This window comes from Sparus aurata, chromosome 23, assembly GCF_900880675.1.
Source record: "Sparus aurata chromosome 23, fSpaAur1.1, whole genome shotgun sequence".
NCBI classification, from domain to species: Eukaryota; Metazoa; Chordata; class Actinopteri; order Spariformes; family Sparidae; genus Sparus; species Sparus aurata.
Window position 1 is genome coordinate 24,420,198 of NC_044209.1, and position 21,095 is coordinate 24,441,292.

The 21,095-nt window shown below is 41.2% G+C and overlaps 3 protein-coding genes across 6 annotated transcripts; 1 reads left to right on the plus strand and 2 right to left on the minus strand.

Annotated features, from left to right (window-relative positions):
- The first annotated feature begins 111 nt into the window (after nt 1-111).
- Nucleotides 112-12,515, plus strand: dnmt1 (DNA (cytosine-5-)-methyltransferase 1). 2 transcript variants are annotated; one of them, XM_030407170.1, is made up of 35 exons: nt 112-324; nt 817-853; nt 1,537-1,644; nt 1,748-1,991; nt 2,115-2,187; nt 2,338-2,422; nt 2,528-2,568; nt 2,861-2,915; nt 3,020-3,103; nt 3,300-3,409; nt 3,550-3,668; nt 3,807-3,899; nt 3,998-4,149; nt 4,705-4,892; nt 5,259-5,273; nt 6,386-6,569; nt 6,697-6,794; nt 7,008-7,155; nt 7,263-7,378; nt 7,456-7,657; nt 7,770-7,903; nt 7,980-8,159; nt 8,253-8,477; nt 8,573-8,765; nt 8,932-9,022; nt 9,106-9,246; nt 9,368-9,650; nt 9,743-9,884; nt 10,302-10,468; nt 10,616-10,793; nt 10,929-11,124; nt 11,212-11,375; nt 11,511-11,627; nt 12,040-12,133; nt 12,224-12,515. In XM_030407170.1, exons 1-35 carry the CDS (start codon nt 278-280, stop codon nt 12,259-12,261), a joined length of 4,542 nt encoding a protein of 1,513 aa, XP_030263030.1. In that variant the 5' UTR covers nt 112-277; the 3' UTR covers nt 12,262-12,515. The 2 variants fall into 2 exon arrangements, with proteins under 2 accessions (XP_030263030.1, XP_030263031.1); XM_030407171.1 differs by lacking the exon at nt 5,259-5,273 and having other exon boundaries at nt 113-324.
- An 814-nt stretch (nt 12,516-13,329) lies between these two features.
- Nucleotides 13,330-16,251, minus strand: eif3g (eukaryotic translation initiation factor 3, subunit G). Of its 2 annotated transcripts, none has more exons than XM_030406406.1 (10): nt 16,120-16,251; nt 15,982-16,028; nt 15,224-15,312; nt 14,870-14,929; nt 14,664-14,768; nt 14,312-14,507; nt 14,106-14,216; nt 13,856-13,992; nt 13,519-13,625; nt 13,330-13,439 (listed from the first exon to the last, which is right to left on the minus strand). In XM_030406406.1, the coding sequence occupies exons 1-10, from the start codon at nt 16,140-16,142 to the stop codon at nt 13,424-13,426; spliced, it is 891 nt and encodes a 296-aa protein (XP_030262266.1). In that variant the 5' UTR covers nt 16,143-16,251; the 3' UTR covers nt 13,330-13,423. The 2 variants fall into 2 exon arrangements, with proteins under 2 accessions (XP_030262266.1, XP_030262265.1); XM_030406405.1 differs by having other exon boundaries at nt 14,100-14,216; nt 16,120-16,249.
- Nucleotides 16,252-17,718: 1,467 nt separating this feature from the next.
- Nucleotides 17,719-20,848, minus strand: p2ry11 (purinergic receptor P2Y11). Of its 2 annotated transcripts, none has more exons than XM_030408720.1 (3): nt 20,528-20,848; nt 19,197-19,227; nt 17,719-18,910 (listed from the first exon to the last, which is right to left on the minus strand). In XM_030408720.1, the coding sequence occupies exon 3, from the start codon at nt 18,841-18,843 to the stop codon at nt 17,911-17,913; it is 933 nt and encodes a 310-aa protein (XP_030264580.1). In that variant the 5' UTR covers nt 18,844-18,910; nt 19,197-19,227; nt 20,528-20,848; the 3' UTR covers nt 17,719-17,910. The 2 variants fall into 2 exon arrangements, with proteins under 2 accessions (XP_030264580.1, XP_030264579.1); XM_030408719.1 differs by having other exon boundaries at nt 19,197-19,295.
- Between the last annotated feature and the right edge of the window lie 247 nt (nt 20,849-21,095).

Genomic DNA, 21,095 nt, shown 5'->3' on the forward strand with positions numbered 1-21,095 from the left:
CCAAACGATTCATTCAGCAAGGAAATGTTACGTCCCTCGCTCAAGTGATCCACCCGTAGATCACCGCAGTGGTACAGTCCACAACACCCGGGTTTCCGCGCGAAAAGACGGCCCGCGCGCCCGAATTGCTTATAGCATCCATTGCAAGAATCAGCTCACAACAGGCAGTCACTGTGGAGCCGCACTGTAGTCGCCAACGGCGGGTTTGAACATTGTTTTAACGGATTTTAAAGCGATTTTATCTCTTCTGTCGTCTACGTTTAGCTAGCTGTATACCATGCCATCCAGGACTTCACTGTCTCTGCCAGAGGATGTCAGGAAAAGGTACGGTAACATTAGTAACGTGAATGCTAATAATGCCCTGATGGTGTAGCATGCATGTAGCTTGTTGTCTCCGTTCAAAAGCCACAACAACAACAACAGTGAAAACCACACAACTATCTGCTTTAGACGTGCCGTGGTTGTCGTGACCGGGGCCACTACTTTGCCTTTTTGTTTGTAGTAGCAGCCGCAGCTAGCGTTAGCTTGTTGCCACTTGACAGTCAGGGTTGATGCCGCATACTGAGTTAACATTAGCCCCCCGTTAACGTCAGCCAGTTAGCATCATAGCCTGTCAATGGATGGAGCAGCGTGAGGGATTTGGCGCCACTCAGGAAGTTTTGCTATGTTTGTTCCTGCTAGCTCCCCGTCACTGAGCTTTTATTGCTAAAAGCTTGGTAGGAAATGTGGTCGTAGATGATTTGCACAGTGTCGCACGATAATTAACTTAACAGTCGCCGTAGCGATGTTTTGACATGTTCGTTGTGTCTTGTTCAGGCTGGAGGTGCTGGACGAGGATGGCTCTTCAGACGAGGTGGGTTCTGTGTTTCCCTCCTATCAGTAAAAGGCTGCAAGTAATCTCAACAAGTGTGACTCCAGCTGGTCACTATTTGGTGCTGATGATGAGTGCTGATTTTGTTGCTCCCGAGACCATTCAACATGATTGTAGGGTAACGCTATACTGTCACATTAATGGGAAGCATTGCCCTCAGTAGGGTTTCACTTATCTAAATCTTTAATTATGTCTCATTCAATTATAATTAATTACTTTTGAAGGAGTTCCTCCATTCGAGTTAAAGCGGAAAGGTGAACTTTACAGATGATGGCATACAGATGCAAATTCCAGGGCTGCTCCTCAGAAGCCCTGCATGTTAGAAAATTAATTTGGATTTAATATAATGAACATATCACTCCCCAAAGTGTGATTAAGAGATTAATTAGTACCTGCCTTGATGTCATCTTCAAGTTAAGGATTTATTTTATGTAAAGCATTTGCAGTTCAAATTGTAACACTTGCATATTATTATTATTATTATTATTATTATTATTATTATTATTATTATGGATTAAGAAGTCTCAAGTATCATTTTAACAGTTGACCTGCTGCTAGTAGCCTTTCTGATTCTGTTATGCAGCCTTATATTTTATCATGTTTCATATCCTCAAGTTTAACTTGGCTTTTCTGACGTGATACTCTTTATCCAAATGTCCTTCCAGGATCATGTGAAAGAGAAGCTCAAGTTGGTGCAGGACTTCCTGCATGTTGATGCTCAGGACCAGCTTACCAGCCTGGAGGAAAAGATGAAAAGTTCAGAGATTTCAATGGTTAGTGACTCTTTAAGTTATAGGAATCATTACTGGTTGCTGAAATGTACTGCTCATTATTTGTCCTGTGATGTTTTTAATGTATTCCATGCACTTTCCACAGGAGGTGTACATCTCTAAAGTAAAGACTTTGCTAGGGAAAGAGCTTCATATTGAAAACGGCTCACATGCTGATGGCACGGAGCAGAATGGAAAGACAAATGGCTTCACAAATGGCTCCCACAAAGATGAGGACAGTGAAGAGGTTACCATGGATGTACAGGAGGAGGATGAGGAGGCTGTCAAGTCACCAACTGCTCCCAAAGGAAAGGGTGGACGCAGGAGCAAGGGAAATTCTGACCCCAAAAGCAAGTTTGAAACTTCTTATTGATATTTATGTAATAGGTACATTTAAAGATGGTGATGACCCTCATATTAATGGTTTGACACAATGGTGTATATATAAAATGTATTCTTGTTTTTCTTTGTAGAGTCTCCAGCCAGTACCAGAGTTACAAGAAACAGTGGGAAACAGCCAACCATCTTGTCAATGTTCTCCAAAGTGTGCGTATATTAGTTTTGTATTGTGCCCTATACTTACATTCACTTCACTCATTTTCACCAAAAAAACCACCAAGTTTTATCATGCCTTAAGTCTTTTTTTCCTCCCTTTTTTTTTTTTTACATTTTGTTTTATATAAATCTGTTTTGCAGTCAAAAGCGTAAGTCTGAAGACTTGAATGGAGAAGCCACTAATGGACAGCCTGAAGTGAAGAAAGAGGAAGATACTGTAGAAGAGGTGAAGCATTTTTAAATGCATGTCAGTGGTATTTAAATGTCAAGAGTTGATGACCATCTCAGTGTCTGGTATCTAACGTTCCCCATACTTTGAAATCTATTGTAGACACGGGAGGAGAAGCGTCTCAAAGTTGACTCGGTTGAAAGGTACGTCTTTTACTCCCCAAAACGTTGGTTATGTGATGGTTAGTTATGTAAAAATAAATGTATGTTCTTGCACTCAGCACTTATGTACGTAAGATATCCTTGATTAAAAAGCAGCTACTATGCTCAGATGAGGTCTTGAAAAAGGTTTCTATGTTTTCTTTTTTACTTTATTGACGGTGAGATGTTGTGGTTTCTTGTGACAAATTATTGTAAGTTGCTTTGAACAAAATTGTCTCCTAAATGTAATGGAGCTCGCACAATAGTGAACGTACTAATGCTTTTCGTCATGCAGTGCTGCTCCAGAGGAGTCGAAGAGCGAGACTATTAAGCCCGTTTCTGCTGCAAAGGTAATGAATTGGTCTTTCACCTCAGTGTCGTAGCTGAAAACCTTTTTTAAGCGTTAATGCTCAGTACCGACATGTACTAAATGTTTTTTGAATTTGTTTTTCAGACACCACCTCCCAAATGTCCAGACTGCAGACAGTATTTGGATGACTCAGACCTCAAGTTCTTCCAGGGGGATCCTGATAATGCGGTGAGAGTTTGTCGTTCAAGTAGTGGCTTTATCATGTGGTGTTTTGTCAAGTTTCAATGTTTTGAATCGACTACATTTTCACATGAAACCTGTCATATATTGTTATTTTTTTAGGTTGTTGTAATGGCGTATGTGCAATGTTTTTATTTTTTATCACGTATGTTGACTTGAACAATTCTGCACATTCCATCTTCAGCTGGATGAACCAGAAATGTTAACAGATGAGCGTCTCTCCCTGTTTGACTCAAATGAGGATGGATTTGAGAGCTATGAGGATCTCCCACAACACAAGATTACAAACTTCAGGTAACCGATTCTCCTATTTTAGGTGATACTTGGCCAGATTACCCGGATAAGGGGGGGAAAAAACAGTACTTGAAGTGATGGAAGCTTTTGTATTGCAGCGACTGAAGTTTGTTTTGTGATCGCATTGACTTGTCTTGCAGTGTATATGACAAGCGAGGCCATCTTTGTCCATTTGACTCTGGACTGATTGAGAAGAATGTTGAGCTCTACTTCAGCTGTGTTGTTAAACCCATCTATGATGACAACCCTTGCCTGGATGGTATGAAAACCTACATTTTAAAAATGAAAACTTTGTGTGGGTAGTAAAATGCATTTCTCCCTCCTTGTCCATTACAACCAAGCAGATTCACTTTGGTTAATGTGTGTGTTGTTTATTTATTCATTTCTTTCTTATCAGGTGGTGTTCCTGCCAAGAAGCTTGGACCCATCAATGCCTGGTGGATCACAGGTTTTGATGGTGGAGAAAAAGCTCTTATTGGTTTCACTACAGGTAGACTTTTTATTTTTTTTTTAAGCTTTCGGCTTCAAATTTGTATGCGTCTCAACCCTGTAAGATGCACTAACAGTTGCTCTATCTTCATAATCCAGCTTTTGCAGATTACATCCTGATGCAGTCAAGTGAGGAGTACGCACCCATCTTTGCACTAATGCAGGAGAAGATCTATATGAGCAAGATTGTGGTGGAATTTCTCCAGAAGAATCGTGATGCTACTTATGAGGACCTTCTCAACAAGATCGAGGTGTGGACTTGGGTTGACCACAACATCTGTGTCTTTTTCTTTCTTTTTTTTCTCTTTCTTTTGGAAATTAAATGGTTGACTATATTCAACATGGTTCCGTTTTTACAACGGGTCACCAGTGGCCGTCACTACAGAAGAGATGGTGTTTTATATCACATTGTTGGGAAGATGGTAGTGGCATGTTCCAGAAGTGCTAAACTTAATATATAAACAGAAACAAAGAAGAGTCATGCACTCACAGAAAAGCAGTTGTAGACAAGTAATCATGTTTCAATTGATTGTCAGAAAGTCTACCATAAACTATTTGGTCAATCCATTTAAGTTAATGTTGGGAGAAATGTGCTAAAGCCTCTGATATGAGAAGGTTAACAATTTAGAGAATATTTGCAATATGAAGAGACTTTGCTTTTGTGTGACATCAGCAGATCCTAGCTGTCGAGGGTGCTGTATAAACATTAGCCCATTCACACCCATACATTTGATGTTTTGTGAGTGTAACATTTCTGAGACAAAGAAAATGTGACCCTGACCAACTTCTGTTTCTTTGCCCCTCAGACAACTGTGCCTCCTGCGGGACTGAACTTCAACTGCTTCACTGAAGACACACTGCTGCGCCATGCCCAGTTTGTGGTGGAGCAGGTGGAGAGCTATGATGAGGCCGGTGACTCGGATGAGAGTCCGATCATTGTCACTCCCTGCATGAGAGACCTGATCAAGCTTGCTGGAGTCACTCTGGGGAAAAGGTACAGCTGAAAGACGATGATGATTTGGTTCCTACATTACCATAAAGCATTGACTTTGATTCCTGATCCTTTTTAAAGGGATGGTAAATTAAAAAAAAAAAAAAAAAAAGTGACTGCAGATTCTTGGCCCCTTGGTGCATGCAATCACCGCTGTAAGTGAAACATGGGCAATGTATATGCTTTTTAATACTTACAAGAAGACTCCACATTTCCAGCTTCACCCGGGTTTATTAGCAGCAGCTCTTTTGCAACACACGCTTCAAGATCTGAAGTTAATTTTATTTATTTGCTTGTATTCCTGTATTTCTGCTCCTCCCTCCTTGTTCTCCCTGATGTCTAACATTCCTTTGACATTTCCTAATGCAGCATGCTGCTGTACTGGTAGGTTGGCCTTGTTGTGAATGCATCCTTAGCTTGTATGGTGGTGTGTTTAGTGTGAAGCATTTAGAGGCTATATAGACAAAAACGGCATTATTCCAGAGTTCATGCTGTAATTTTATTTTGTATTTTGCTTTTACATCGTTAATTTATCTGGCATATTTGAATTCTGGCCAAGGAAATTGTGTTAACCAGAAGCCATCTTGGTCATTAACAATCAATACAAATTAATTATAAACCCTATATGTCTGGTAGGATTTTTCAAAAACTTAATTGTTCAAATATGCAAATTTGCTTTCATCTGTTTAACGTTACAGTCATGCAAACTCTCTTGTACTTTTGACATCCATTAGTTAAAGGAGTATTATGTCAAATTGGCTGGAATGATCCCTAAAAGTAATTGGTAGACAAGGGAAACAGTTTTCCAGTTTAAACTTTCTTTTCTTTTTCCTTTTTGAGAAAAAAAGAAAAAAAAAAAATCAGGTGAAGCCTCTAGCGTAAGCCACGTCTCCTGGAAAGTTTTCTCATGGCACTAAATCCATGCTACAATAAGCTGACAGTTGTGTAGCGATTTAAGAATTAGAACATGGGATATTCCCAATGTTGTGATGTCTGATGTGAAGCATCAGGGTTTTTTAAAGCGTTAACAAGTGAAGTTATACTTGGGCTACTTTTTTTTTTCTTTTTTTTTTTTTTAAAGGCTGCGTTACTTGTCTGTGTCATTTAAGGAGATGAACAACAAATTATTTTTGGAACACAGGTTTGGTCTCAGGCAACCCTGTGTTGAAACATTTTAATTGAGTGAAAATATTTTTAAGAAGTTGAGGGGGAACAAGAACGCTGGTTGCCACGTGAGAGCGAAGTTGTAATTCTCTGCAGGCCTGAATGTTTCGTGACAGCCTTAATCAGCCATTTGCATCCAACAGGAACTCTGCATTGTACATCTTGACTGTGTCTGTTTGGTTTTGTTTGCTTGTTTCTTATGTTGCATGGCCTGATGCTGTGGTGTGTTGACGGCCAGGGGCTTCATAATGCCATCGCTCCACATATCATCAGGTGTTTGTGCAAAAACAAGTAGATCTCTCCTCTGAACACGAGCTTTATTCTGTCGACAGGAGAGCTGCCAGAAGACAGGCCATTCGTCACCCAACTAAGATTGAGAAGGACAGCAAGGGACCGACTAAAGCGACCACTACCACGCTGGTGTACCAGATCTTTGATACCTTCTTCTCTGATCAGATAGAACAGAATGATAAAGAGAGTATGGGGGCCAAAAGACAGCGCTGTGGTGTCTGTGAGGTGAGTGGTTATGAAAGTGAGACCCCACTATTTCAGCAGTATATGGTGGGCATTTAGATAGCAGATGAAAAGTTGCATCCATGCATTTATTTATTCACCCCCCCCCCCCCCCCCCCCCTCATTTCAGGTTTGCCAATCCCCTGATTGTGGCAAGTGTGCAGCTTGCAAGGACATGATCAAATTTGGAGGAAGTGGCAAAAGCAAGCAGGCTTGTAAGCAAAGAAGGTTAGTGCATCTCTGAGCTGTTTGATCTACAATCTCTATGAATGTTAGTGACATTTTGTTTGTGTGATTACTTTGTCACTGCAGACATTTGTCTGAGGCTTCTTCCACATTAAACAGACTTTTGAAAATGAGGCTTTTATGTGCTGTAACAAGGTCATGGTACATGAAGGTTTATAGTCCCTAATTCCTTTTTTGAACACAACTTTTATTTAGATGCCCAAACCTGGCAGTTAAGGAGGCTGAAGATGATGAAACTGTAGAAGAGATCGATGTTCCAGTTGAAAAGACCAAAAAGGTTTCCCAAGCCAAGAGGAAGAAGCAGACCCTGTGCAGCCTGACATGGATCGGAGAGCCTATTCAGGTATTTGTTTTCCTCGTCCTTGGTGTTATGATGAATCTTTCTGGTCATGCCTTAATACCCAGCCATGTGTGTATACATAATGTATGTTTTATCTCCACCCCCTTCAGACTGAGGGAAAGAGGCAGTACTACAGGAAGGTCAGTCTGAATGATGAAGTGCTGGAAGTGGGAGACTGTGTCTCGGTCTCATCAGAGGATCCATCCATTCCTCTGTATCTGGCAAGGTGAGACCTTTTTAGATGCCTCTAACATTTTAGTAACACTGTGGTTTGCATGATCCTAATGACTTACTCCCTCTCAGGATCACGTCACTGTGGGAGGACAACCACGGAAAGATGTTCCACGCCCACTGGTTCCTTCGTGGGATCCACACAGTGCTGGGAGAGTGTTCTGATCCACTCGAGCTCGTCCTTGTTGATGAGTGTGAAGACATGCAGCTCAATTACGTGCAAGCCAAAGTTAATGTCACGTATAAAGCCCCATCTAACAACTGGTTTATGGAGGTGAGTTAACTTGACAGAAGGTGAATTTGCATTTTCATACTCTTTTTTTTTTTTTCTTTTTTTTTTTTTTTTTTTTTTTTCTTGACGCTTTGGTTATTTTTGTTTTTTATAGGGTGGCATGGACAATGAAATCAAAGTGATTGATGATGATGGGAAGAGTTTCTTCTATCAATTCTGGTATGACACAGAGTTTGCCCGCTTTGAGATGCCTCCCAAGACTGCTTCATCTGAAGACTGCAAGTTCAAGTAAGCACCACCCACACGTTATTTGAACTGCACTCGATATCTGTTTTTGTTTTTCACTGCATTTTTGTGCTTCCAGGTACTGTAGCAGCTGTGTAAGGACTAATGAAAGGAAGGAACAGGAAATGCCTCGTGCATCTGAACCCCTGCCAGACCAAGACAACGACTCCAAGGCTCTGTACAATATGGCCTGCTTTAAGGGGTTGCAGTTTAAGGTCGGAGACGGTGTCTACCTGCCTCCTGATTCATTTAATTTCGGGTGAGGAACCTGATTCAAAACTTTGAACTTCTTCAAACTTGTATGATTTAGGAATATGTCTGAGACTCATTACATTGTTTTGCCTGCGCTCAGTGTGAAGCCAGCAAGTCCAGTGAAGCGTTCCCATAGGAAGGAAGATGTGGATGAGGAGCTGTATCCAGAATATTACAGGAAGTCATCAGACTACATCAAGGGGTCAAACCTGGATGCTCCCGAGCCTTTCCGCATCGGGCGCATCAAGGAGATCTTCTGTCACAGGCGTAGCAACGGGAAGCCTGACGCCTCAGAGGTCAAACTGCGACTCTACAAGTTCTACAGGTAAAACTACATTAGAATGATTGGTTACAGGACTAAACCCTGAAAGACAACAATTTATTTGTAAAGAGTTAACTGGCTTTTGTCTCATCTACCAGGCCTGAGAACACTCACAAAGGTGTCAAAGCCAGTTACCATACAGACATCAATCAGCTCTACTGGAGTGATGAAGAAGTCACCGTTGACATGTCTGAGGTGCTCGGACGCTGTCAAGTAGAGTATGCAGAAGACTTGAATGAATCAGTCCAGGACTATTCCAGTGGTGGACCAGACCGCTTCTATTTCCTGGAGGTACAGTTGTAATACTTATCCAGAATTTCAGATTGGCATACTGGCATTTTTAATTGTGCATCAGAGATCAAATGTTGAGCTAAATTGGGAAGACTTAAACATATTATGCCTTAACTTAATCTTTGATATTGTGTAAATGTTTGTTCTTTTGGTCTTCCTCTCACAGGCCTATAATGCAAAATCAAAAGGCTTTGAAGACCCTCCAAATCATGCTCGCTCAGTTGTTAATAAAGGCAAAGGAAAGGGCAAAGGGAAAGGTAAAAATGCAAGCATGAGAAAATTAAATCTGGTTTTAGGCTCACTGAAATCTTAATCTAATTATCCTTTTATTCCCTTCAAGGTAAAGGCAAAGGAAAGGCTTCTGCTGCACAGGAACCACAGGACTCTCAGACTGAACCACAGACACTTAAAGTGCCCAAATACCGCACACTGGATGTGTTCTCTGGCTGCGGTGGACTTTCTGAAGGCTTCCACCAGGCTGGTAAATTATTTTTCAGTGCCACTCATGAAATGTGTTCTCAGGTCCACCAATGTTTACATGCATGAGTCCGGGCATTAGTTTTATTTTTCATCCTAAAAACCTGAGTCGTTGCTTCCTTTAGGTATCTCTGAGACTCTGTGGGCCATAGAGATGTGGGAGCCTGCAGCACAGGCCTTCAGGCTCAACAACCCTGGCACCACAGTGTTCACTGAGGACTGCAACGTCTTGCTAAAGTTGGTCATGTCTGGAGAGAAGACAAATTCTCTTGGCCAGAAGCTGCCTCAGAAAGGTGACGTGGAGATGCTGTGTGGAGGACCTCCTTGCCAAGGGTTCAGTGGAATGAACCGATTCAACTCTCGCACTTATTCTGCATTCAAGAACTCCCTCGTGGTCTCCTATCTCAGGTCAGTGTCTTTTAAAGAGGAGATCGTCATCATGAGCCTCTAAAGATTTAGCAACCATACACTAAAATTTGAAATGTTTTCCTCTATTGCAGCTACTGTGATTACTACAGACCCAAATTCTTCCTGCTTGAGAACGTGAGGAACTTCGTGTCATTCAAAAGCTCCATGGTCCTGAAGTTGACTCTACGCTGTCTTGTGCGCATGGGCTACCAGTGCACTTTTGGTGTCCTGCAGGTAGGTCTGACTAATAAGACTATTGTCTGTCCTGTCTGGCCAGAATTGTGCTTTGGCTTGTGATCTGGAGGAATAGTATTCATTTCATTACGTGTGAAACTCGCTTGGTAAAACTCCTTGTCTTTATGATTGTATGTGCCCTCCCCCAAATCTACCAGTAGCTGTTGACAGTTTAAGACACCACACCTTGAGACTGAATTGGCGATCTAAAATTTGGAGGAGGGTGTGGGGGGAGGGGATATAAACCTCCATTTAGAAAAAAAAAATTATATATATATTTATTTGAATTCTGACACAACCTGCCCCCTTTTCACTGTCGCACGTGCAAGATCTATTTAAAAAAAAATTTAGCAAGTTAGTTATTTATGGTGATCAGTTTTACTAGACCACTAACGTGCTGAATGCTCTCCTCCTCAGGCTGGTCAGTATGGTGTTGCCCAGACCCGCCGCAGGGCAATCATCCTGGCTGCTGCTCCGGGTGAGGAGCTGCCTCGTTATCCCGAGCCTCTGCATGTGTTTGCCCCCAGAGCTTGCTCTCTGAGCGTGGTGGTGGACGAAAAGAAATACGTCAGTAATGTCACACGGTATGTAAACATTTCCTATTATACTAGTTATTGATCCATTATTCTGGATCACAAACCTGTATAGCTCAGTGTGACTGTACATAAGACACTTTTTTTTTTTTTATTGTGGTGTGTTTTTTTTTTGTGTGTTTTTTTTGTCTTCAACAGAGGCAATGGAGGAATCTACAGAACCATCACTGTCAGAGACACCATGTCTGACCTGCCAGAAATTCGCAATGGTGCTGCTGCGTTGGAGATTTCCTACAACGGGGAGCCTCAGTCTTGGTTCCAGAGGCAGATCAGAGGCACACAATACCAGCCAATCCTCAGAGATCATATCTGCAAGGTGGGCTGTCTCACTTGGACTTTGTTGTCTTGGTGGCAACATTAACATAATGGAGCTGAACTGTGTTAATGTGCTCTCCTCTGTAAGTGATGGTAAAAGTTTAGTTTCTAACAAAATGGATCTTGGTGTTTGTAGGACATGAGTGCTCTGGTTGAAGGTCGGATGCGTCACATCCCCCTCGCTCCAGGCTCTGACTGGAGGGATCTGCCCAACCTTGAGGTTCGGCTGAGAGATGGCACCATGACCAAGAAACTTCGTTACACACACCCTGACAAAAAGAATGGACGCAGCAGCACTGATGCACTCAGAGGTGTTTGCACTTGTGCAGGAGGTATGTAGGTGTATACTTAAATAATAGAAACCTAGAGGGCTTATATTTCCCATGTGGTGGCATCCCTGATTATGTTTGTGGTTGTAGGGAAGCCATGCGACCCCGCTGACAGGCAGTTCAATACCCTGATTCCCTGGTGTCTGCCCCACACTGGCAACCGCCACAATCACTGGGCCGGACTCTATGGCAGATTGGAGTGGGACGGCTTCTTCAGCACAACGGTCACTAATCCTGAACCCATGGGCAAGCAGGTACATCAACTTTATAAAAATTTGTGTTTTGAATCTCAAAAGAAACTAACACCTTATTGGAAGCAGACTTTGAAACACCCTGCTATGTTTAAATCCTGGAACGGATAACTTGACTCCTGAATCTTTTAATTTCAGGGCCGTGTTCTGCATCCGGAGCAGCACAGAGTGGTCAGTGTGAGGGAGTGTGCACGCTCTCAGGGATTCCCCGACACCTACCGCTTCTTTGGAAACATCCTGGACAAACACAGACAGGTACAATCTTTTGGTTCCAAAATATGGTGTGTGACTATGGCAGATTTTGGGGCCTGTCACGGAAGAAATCACCAAATATTTATCCTTAAGCTCATCGTTTTGCTTTTTCTTGTGCAACTTAGTTCAAACTCATTTTCATAGTGGCTTGGAACACCCCTTCACATGAATGCCAATATTGCTGTGTGTGATTAGGCAACTGTTCCCTAACAAAATCGCCATCAACTTAGAAGCTGGCTCACTAGCTTCTGCTGCCCTCAAGTGGCCAAAACGGTTATTTCAAAATTTTAATATTGTACATTCATACTGAAGTTACTAACAATGCCAACATGGCTTTTCTGCAAAGTCTGAAGTACATCAAAGTTAAAATGACACACTCACAGATTATGTAATTGTTTGTTCCTGTTTCTGCCAGGTTGGAAATGCTGTGCCCCCTCCACTCTCCAGGGCCATAGGCATGGAGATTAAGAAGTGTGTCATTGAGAGAATGAAGGAAGAAAAGGCAACAGGTGACTACTCCTCTGAAGTGTGCTCTTCTGCTTTACATTTTATACTTAAATATGCATCAAGTCTTACACACTTTGTATTTTTCCTTCCAGAGAACATCAAACAAGAGAAGATGGAGGTCACCGATTAGTCCCCTGGTTACCTTCCCAACAAGAATCGGTTCACAGATCCTGACGTTTCGGGCAATCATTCCTTTTTAAATAAGCTGGCTTTCAACTGTGTCACTAAGTGACAGCCATGGACATTCAGTGCAGTGCCATTCCATGTTTTCGGTTTTTAAATGTGCTTTTAATCATGTTGTTGGGAAATGTTCACCCGCTGTGGGATAAATTGTATGTAGTTTTTATATGTGTAATGTTTCAAATAAAGCTCTTATGAAATTGATCACTTGTAAATTTAATGTATTTAAACGAACACTATACAGTTACTGAATGTATGCTTATAAAGCTGCTCATTTAGAAGGTTAAGTGTGTTCACACCTAGTATCTCATATCCAGATTGTTTAACTTCAGTTGTAACAACTCAGGTTGACCTGTAGGGCAATTATCAGTCGCTGTTGTCCATGACAACTTGCAGTAATTCATTCACATGCATCTTTGCTGCCATGCAAGGAGCTGACCAGCACATCAGGACCAGTTCCTTGCTCACTTTGACATGCAGACCAGGGGAATTGAAACAGCGACTTCCTGATAAGACACTGGTTGAGATTCCCCTTAACCAGACTTTATTTTAGAGACGAACATTTTAACCAGAAGACATATTGTGGTCCGTAACAATGTTGCCACTTTATCTCTTATCATTGTGGTGATGTTGCAATTCAGCAGCACTTATGTATATATTGGATTTTAGTAGTTTGTTTTCATTGGTTTAGCCAAAAGTGCTTTTAGTCCACAAAAATAACTTTTAGAAGAGGCTGCAATCTCAAAATGTAAAAACTCACCCAAGGTACAGTCTTGGGTTTAGTATATGGAAACTAAGCAAGTGACCAGGTGGTTGTTCAATGCAGTGAAGAAATGTTGGCTAGTGTACTATCCTCAAGTGTGGTTTTAGTTGTGAGAATTCAGTGTGCACTTCCTGCATGTGAAACTGTATGAAGCATTCCAAGTATCCCATCAAATAAAATAACTAAAGGATCAGTCTGAATATAAGCTGCCAGGAATTGTGACAGCTACACAAAGAAGGAAAACCATGACAAAGATTTACAACATGGATTTTCTTTATTTAGGTAACAGCCATATTCTACCACAATAATAAAATCTGGCATCATCCTCGAATGTATTTTGATTGAATCCTCAGTTGTTTGACGGTCTGCAAAGAGAAATAAGGTTAGGAGCAAGAACAAATGACACGTTGGAACACTTGATTAAGAACCCTGTTGATCACTTACTTGGCCCATTCAACATTGAGAATAAGATGATCGTATCCAAATCCTGACACTCCTGCGATGGCCCTGGCTGCATCCTCGCGACGGTGGAAACTGATGAAGGCGAATCCCTGCAGGAAACAAAGCAGTCGATTAATAAGACAACTGGACCATTCTGTGCTTCTCATAATTGTCATTCTTAATGTGAATGTCGTCAATGACCACGCCAGCTAATTACTTAAAAAGCTACGGAAAGCAGCAGCAGGAAAATAATATCTACACCTTTTGCCAGAATTTTAATTTTTCAATGCCGTTAATATAAAAGGATGCATGTCTTTGAATTCTTAAGATGAGCACTGACCTTTGATTGCCCAGTGTTCTTGTCCTTGGCCAGGTAGATCCTTGAGATGGAGCCAAATGGTCTGAACAGCTCCTGCAAGTCTGTCTCGCGGGTGTCCTCGGACAGATTGGTCACACGAATAGTGGCATTGTCATCGGCTGTAAAATGCAAACATGTACTATTAGTGGAGAGCTATGCTCTTACAGCTGGAAAAAGCCAAACAAATCATGAAAGGATGTAGAGTAAAAAAACGAAAGCTACTTACACCCACCTCTGCGGTTGGGCTGCATGGACTCGCCCCTCCGCGTGCCTCCATCCCTCAGGCTCGGCGGCACATACTTCCCAGTCTTGCTCTGTGCAGGCGCTGCAGGCTCTGGTTCAGCTGGAGAAAGAGAAGAACAACCAACCATCAAGTCTAACAGTGGATCATGAAAAACAAATCAAGATCTAATGATGTGATTGAAGTGATGATGGTACCAGAGCCAGCAGGCTTTTCCTTGTCTGCGGTGGAAAGTCCAAGCTGTTCAGCCAGCTCCTTCTGCATGGGGCCCAGGGTGTCCTTGTACGGACAGCGGGTGGTCCAATGGTCGCCTTTGCAAATACGACAAGACACAATCTTCTGTCCTTTCAGTTTGTTCATGGGATCCTCATCCTGGTCTTGGGCGTTCAAGTCCTGCAAAAAGGTAAGATAAAGGGGCTCAGTCATAATCTCAACAGAGTGAGTTACAAACCAATATCACAGTTAAAATGCGTTTTCATGCGTTACTTGAACTACTTCACATAAATTGGCATCCGCGCACACATCTCAAAGCCCACAGTGGATGCTCACCTCTTTGCTGGAAATGAAAGTCATGAAGACATCGTCACTGACTGTGGTGGTTGCAACATTAGGACCCGGTGCATCGAACTCAGAGTTGCCAAATTTCTTCCAGTTCTGAAATGAAACAACGATATACGATTAACAACAGACTTTACCCCAAATGATGTTCATCTTAAGGCGAATGCATCTTCAGTACATTCAATTTCAGTACAGACCTTTCTCCTGGCAACGGCTTTGGAGGCTTTTCTTGTCTCGATCTTGAAGGTCCGCACAATCTAGAGGACAAAAAACAAAGTCAGCAATTGCATAATTCACTTTAATTTAGAGAAGCGTCTTACTTAACTGCAGCCAAAACATTTGTGACACTTAGCAACAACTATACTGCTACATCATCATGTAGAGGTGCAATGAAGCATGCAGTCTAAGGTGTAAAAAGTGTTGATGCTGCCACCCAATATTTTAGCTGTTACAGTGTGCAATGACGATTTGTCTCAAAAGTGGGAGAAAAACTCTGATTTACAGAACCATCTATTGCTATTTACTAATGAATAAGATACCATTTAAATTACCTTGAACTTCTTTCCCTCATCATCTATTTTATATTCCGTGATCGTTTTAATATTTCCTTTGATGGTTTCCTTGGGGGATGGTAGTGTGCCTGCCAAACATAATAAGACAATGTAAGACAAGCAAGCAAGAAAAAGGAGAGAAACAAACTATACGAGTTATTGATATGTTGGGTCGATATGAGATCAGCTATCAAGTGGCCATTAAAAGATTGGCGGCTGACTAAACACTTCAACTAAACTTGGGATAACAGTCAGTTAACGTTTGTCCATCAACACTTGCTGTCAATTTCAATGAAGCAGCCCCAGAACATCTCATCTCTTGATTACATCTCCAGTTTTCAGTTGACAGCTAAATGAAAATGTATATGCTGATAAAGACAGAGATTAGCTTCCTTCATATCATTAGCCATGTTTCACATTTAGTCAGTATCATCTCTTGTGAACTTGCTAACGCTACGCTAGCTAACTTTTAGCTATCTTGCCAGTTACCAGTGAACGACACCGCCTACGTCATAGGACCCGGGCCGCAGCATATGTCGATATTTCGTGGGTAACCCGTCGATTTATGTCTTTCTGTCCTAAACCTACGAGCGTTGAAAGATTAGATATCCAGGTGTCTAATGTACGTATATTTTAAACCACAGTATTACGCCCAACAACCACGTGGAAGTGGAAGCCGCCTAGCCGGCCTCCTGCTCGGGGTACCAGACTACAAGAGGCATGCTAGCGTTAGCTAACCGAAGCAGCTAGCTATTTACCTTCATCTCCTTCTTCCTCGACTTGGTCTGCCCAGCTAGGCTTGGAGCTGGAAAGGGGAGAGATTCATATGCGATATTAGATCGATAAGAGACACAAAATACGGGCAAAGACTGTGGAATATCAATAATAGAACTCACTCGTCGTATTCCATCGACGGCATCCTCTCAGCTAGCTTAGCTTCAGGACAGCAAAGAGCGTTGCACCGCGAGCCGAGCCGCCACCACACACACTTCCGGGAGGAAACTTTCACAATAACAGCATCACGATTCTTTAACGTTTAGCTTCAAAATAAGAGTCATACTGTATCGTCTTTGTTTTTTGGGTTGTTTTTTTTTACATGCTGAAGGGTAAAAAGAATGTAATCACATATGCTGTTTCACTTTATATTATGACAAAAACATTCTGGAGTTGTTGATGTTTGTCACTGGAAAATACAGAAGTTAAAGCAAACTCAACTTCACACATTACAGTGTGTTTAAAGGTCTTAGGGAAATACTTGTGCATATGTGAACAAGCCTTTTGAAGCCTTTTATAGCTCCAGAGGAAGCTGCAGCTGAGTTGCATTATGGGTAATTTAGTCACCAGGGTTTTAGATACATCAGAAATAGTTTTATGTGCTTTTTAATGTCACGTATTCTTCTTCTTTTCTATACGCACTGCCACTTAATGATAAGTACGGAAGAGGATTAGGGCCACATGTACATTTTTTTTTTAGTTCTGACTTTAAAGAATTCAGAATTCTGAGAAAAAAGTCAGAATTCTGAGAATAAAGTCAGAAGTCTGCACATGTACATTTTTTTGAGTTCTGACTTTTTTCTCAGAATTAAAGTCAGATTAAAGTCAGAATTCTGACTTTATTCTCATAATTCTGAGAATAAAGTCAGAACTCAAAAAAATGTACATGTGCAGACTTCTGACTTTATTCTCAGAATTCTGAGAAAAAAGTCAGAATTCTGACTTTAATCTCAGAATTCTGACTTTAATCTCAGAATTCTGACTTTATTCTCAGAATTCTGACTTTAATCTCAGAATTCTGACTTTTTTCTCAGAATTCTGACTTTGATCTCAGAATTCTGACTTTTTTCTCAGAATTCTGACTTTAATCTCAGAATTCTGACTTTATACTCAGAATTCTGACTTTATTCTCAGAATTCTGACTTTTTTCTCAGAATTCTGACTTTAATCTCAGAATTCTGACTTTAATCTCAGAATTCTGACTTTAAAGTCAGAACAAAAAAAAATAATTCACATGTGGCCCTAATCCTCTTCCGTAGATATGAGTCACATCACTGGAGGAAATTTATCAGATTACATGCTGCTTCCTCTGGAGTCACAACAGGCTTGATAGTTTACTACTCACATGTGCAGTAACCTATTGACACACGCTGATGTGTAATATCGGTAGAGTTACCCTTTAAGTGACAGATAAGCCAAGACAATTGCTAAAGCACTATTTCTGATGCAAAAATGAGTTTTTCCTTTGGTTACCTTTCTCTAAGTATACACCCCCCCCCCCCCCCCCCCCCCCCCCCCCCCCGAATTTCAAAGTACTGTTAAGCCTCTCTAAATTGTTCTAATAATATTTGATTAAACTGTTTTGTTGGCTAAATGATGCCATTATGATTTGATTAGATTGTTTTGAAATACGATTATGTTGGAGCTGTTACAGACAAAATCTCCACAATGAAGCAAAGTTCCTGCGCTGTCATCAAAATCACAACTGGGTAGACAGGAAGTTAAAATGAATCACAACAGCAAAGAAATGTTTATTGCAGATGGTTAAATATTGCACAGCAATAACGGTCAGCAATAACAACAGTAAGAAGGGCAAAATCACCTGTGTAAAAAAAAAAACGGTATAAAATTAACATCAGTTTTACAGCATGAATTGATAATGTACTTCACAGAGAAGCTGTCAAGGAGCAAATCTAGGACATTCTCATCTCTGTACTGTTATTGTCCTCCAGGCTTTTCCCACAACAGGCCACTCTGATACTGTCGAACACGGCCACGTAAAGGATCGGATGGATGCACATGTTCAGAGCAGCCAGTCCCTTGGACACCTGGTACATGTCGTAGACCCAACAAACATCATCGTTGCCTTTAAGTTTCATATACAGGTGATGGACCTGAAAGACGTGGTACGGCACAAAGGAAATGGCATACAGCACAAGCACTGATGCGACCAACAGGGCCACCTTGCGTTTATCCAGTGTGGTTATGCTGACATTTTTCCACACCACCTGAATCACCACACAGTAGGAAATGAAAGTAACCACGAAGGGAACCAGACACCCAAACACAGCAAGAAACATTTTATAGGTCAGATGAGGTCTCTCATCCCCCAGAGTCTTGTCACAGAAGGACACGCACAGAGTCTTGTTGTTGCGCTCGCAAAGGGTGGAAAATGCCAACACGGGGCAGGAAATGAGCCCAACGATGATCCAGATGACGACACTGGCGGCCTTGGCGTGGGCAGGCTTCACGTGGGACCGTGTAAAGAAGGGCCACTTGAGGGCCACGCATCGGTTCACGCTGATCGCCATGATGAAGAAGATGCTCACGTATAAGTTGCAGGTGAAAAGGAACCTCTCGATTTTACACACGCCGTTGCCAAATTTCCAGTCCTTCCCTTGGGAGTAGTAGGCAATCAGCAAAGGCAGCGTCAGGACGTACAGCAAGTCACTGATTGCGAGGTTACACGACAGGACGACGCCGGTGTGCCAGTTCCTCCGCTCTCTGACCACCAGCAGCCACAGGGCGAAGAGATTTCCTGCCAGGGCCAAAATGAACTCGATCCCGTACACCGAGGGCAGCAGGGCCATCTGAAACTTCTCGCACTTGGTGAAGTTGTGCACCATCTTGGTTTCTGTCAAAAAGGTTATCCTGTCTTCCTGCTGCTTTCACACAACTCATGCCGTGCAAAATCTGCAAAAGTGAAGTTTGATGTAAATCCATCATTTCAGCACAAGTCTCGCTGATTTTGATCGATTGCAACATCGCATTTTGATTTCCGTTGCTCATTATGAGAAGTAAGGAAACATTAAGAGAGAGCATCAATCAAAAACGAGCAACAAGCCTCAGTGTTATACCATTCATTGTTTTTTTATATTTAATATATTAACATCAGAGAGAGCATTATTTTTTAACTATCCATCAAAGTAATCAATGATAAATGCAGAGAAAAGCATAAGGTAAGTTGAGTGTCACTTACCGGACTCCTGGTGTGAGGCAAAGTTCATTTCCTGTGTGATTTGTGCAAAGACGTGAGCAGTCCTTTAGCTCATACTCCAATATTCAAAGTGAGAAACTGCTGTGAGTGAAACATGACTTGTCAACCCTTAAAATGTCACTTCCTCTCTAAGGCTGCCCTCTGCGTACATTTCGCAATTTGAAGAAGCAAAACTGTGATGAAACCCACGTTTGGGGCTCAAAACAGATTACCGATAAATAGCCGGCAGTTCTAGTGTGAATCAGATGTTTAACTTTATAAATCAATAGATGTTCATAACTCACATATCCAGGCAGTGGTGCCACTGCGGCTTAACATAAAGCACCACCTGTCTTTTTCAGAGCATGCAGGAAACCAACGTTAACCTCTTAACCATATATGTTTAAATACAGAAGTAGTTGAAGAATAAGTTTGCCACCTTTGAAAAAACCTTTTTTCAGCCTAAACACGTGACTGGAACATAAATAGTGGGGTTGAGAAAAACATTTAAAATGAGAAGGTATCATTATTCAGTAAATATTCTGTAATGTAAAAATCTCAAAATGAATTCAATCTCTTTCGTAGGATTCAGATGATCTTAAGACTGAACACTCACTCTGCATCATATTTAAGCCCAGGGATGGAATGTAACTTAGTTTATTTATAGAAGTACAACACTGTGCTTCACTCGAGTGTTTACAATAACTTTTCACTCTACTGTTTCACAGCTTTAGTCACGAGCGACTCTGAATGCTGCAGCAGAGACAGTGAAGCACACTTTTAATTAAATGTATTTAATCAACAATCAGATTTAAAATAAACAAATAAATCAACCCATGCTGTACACACAATGTATACTTTACTTGTATTTTATATACTGAGGTACATTAACTGCCAGAAAAGTACATTTTTACACAATAACTTTTTTTTAAATTTTATTTAAGAAGGACTTTTTTTTTGGTACTTTTTACAACACTGTAAAGTAAAATCAGCACAAGTGAATGCTTCACAACAGCCATTTTATTCCCTCACACGTCATTTACTCAGAAACTAAACTTTATCAGGGTGTTTTCATCACCGCAGATCATTTATCCCCACAGCCATCAGACTGATCAACTCAAACACTTCCTGAGCAATCACTTTTCTACTCGTTTGTTTTTGTAAATGTGTTTTTCTCTATTTATTTTCATTCATATTTGTCTTATTCTTTTTTCCGTACTTGCTGCAACTTGAGCTGTAAGTAACAAGTGAATTTCTCTGTTGTGGCGTAAATAAAGCTAAATTCAATCTAAGAACAAGTTCATGTATTTGAGATTAAACGTTTTGCTACTTACATCTCTGTTGTTCCCTGAAGATATTGGTTGAAGAACTGTTAAGGACCTTCAGCAAGTGAGAGTGAAAGTCTGTGATCGTGGTTTTGAGTTAAATTCCTCTTTTGGGCTCAGAACGTCTGATTAGTCTATAGATAAAGTGAGAATCATACCTGTGGGGCACATTCTTAAAATTCCAAGAGAGAAGTACTCAAAAAATTCTTCCTTTTTTGGAAACATCAGCCACGGAAACGAACCATCACAGGACTTTACGTGCATTTCAAATACAAAAATGTTGGTTCGTCAGTAAACTTGCATGAAAAGTTTTAAAGGTCAGTTAAAAAAAACAACAAATCACACCCATTTGTGATCCAGTTCAATACAAACATTTGATGCATTTGAATAAATGAATGTTTCCTCCGACGTCTGTCCCCTGGCATGTCGTTTTGTTTTCTGTGATCAGGTGATATCAAATGTTCCTTTACTTTTTTGCGTAGTAAAGAATGAAGGAAGTTAATTTACAGTCTTGAGATGTCTTGCAGAAAGAGAAGTTGCTCAGAAGAGAATGAAAGTTCCTGAAACTTTCCAAGAA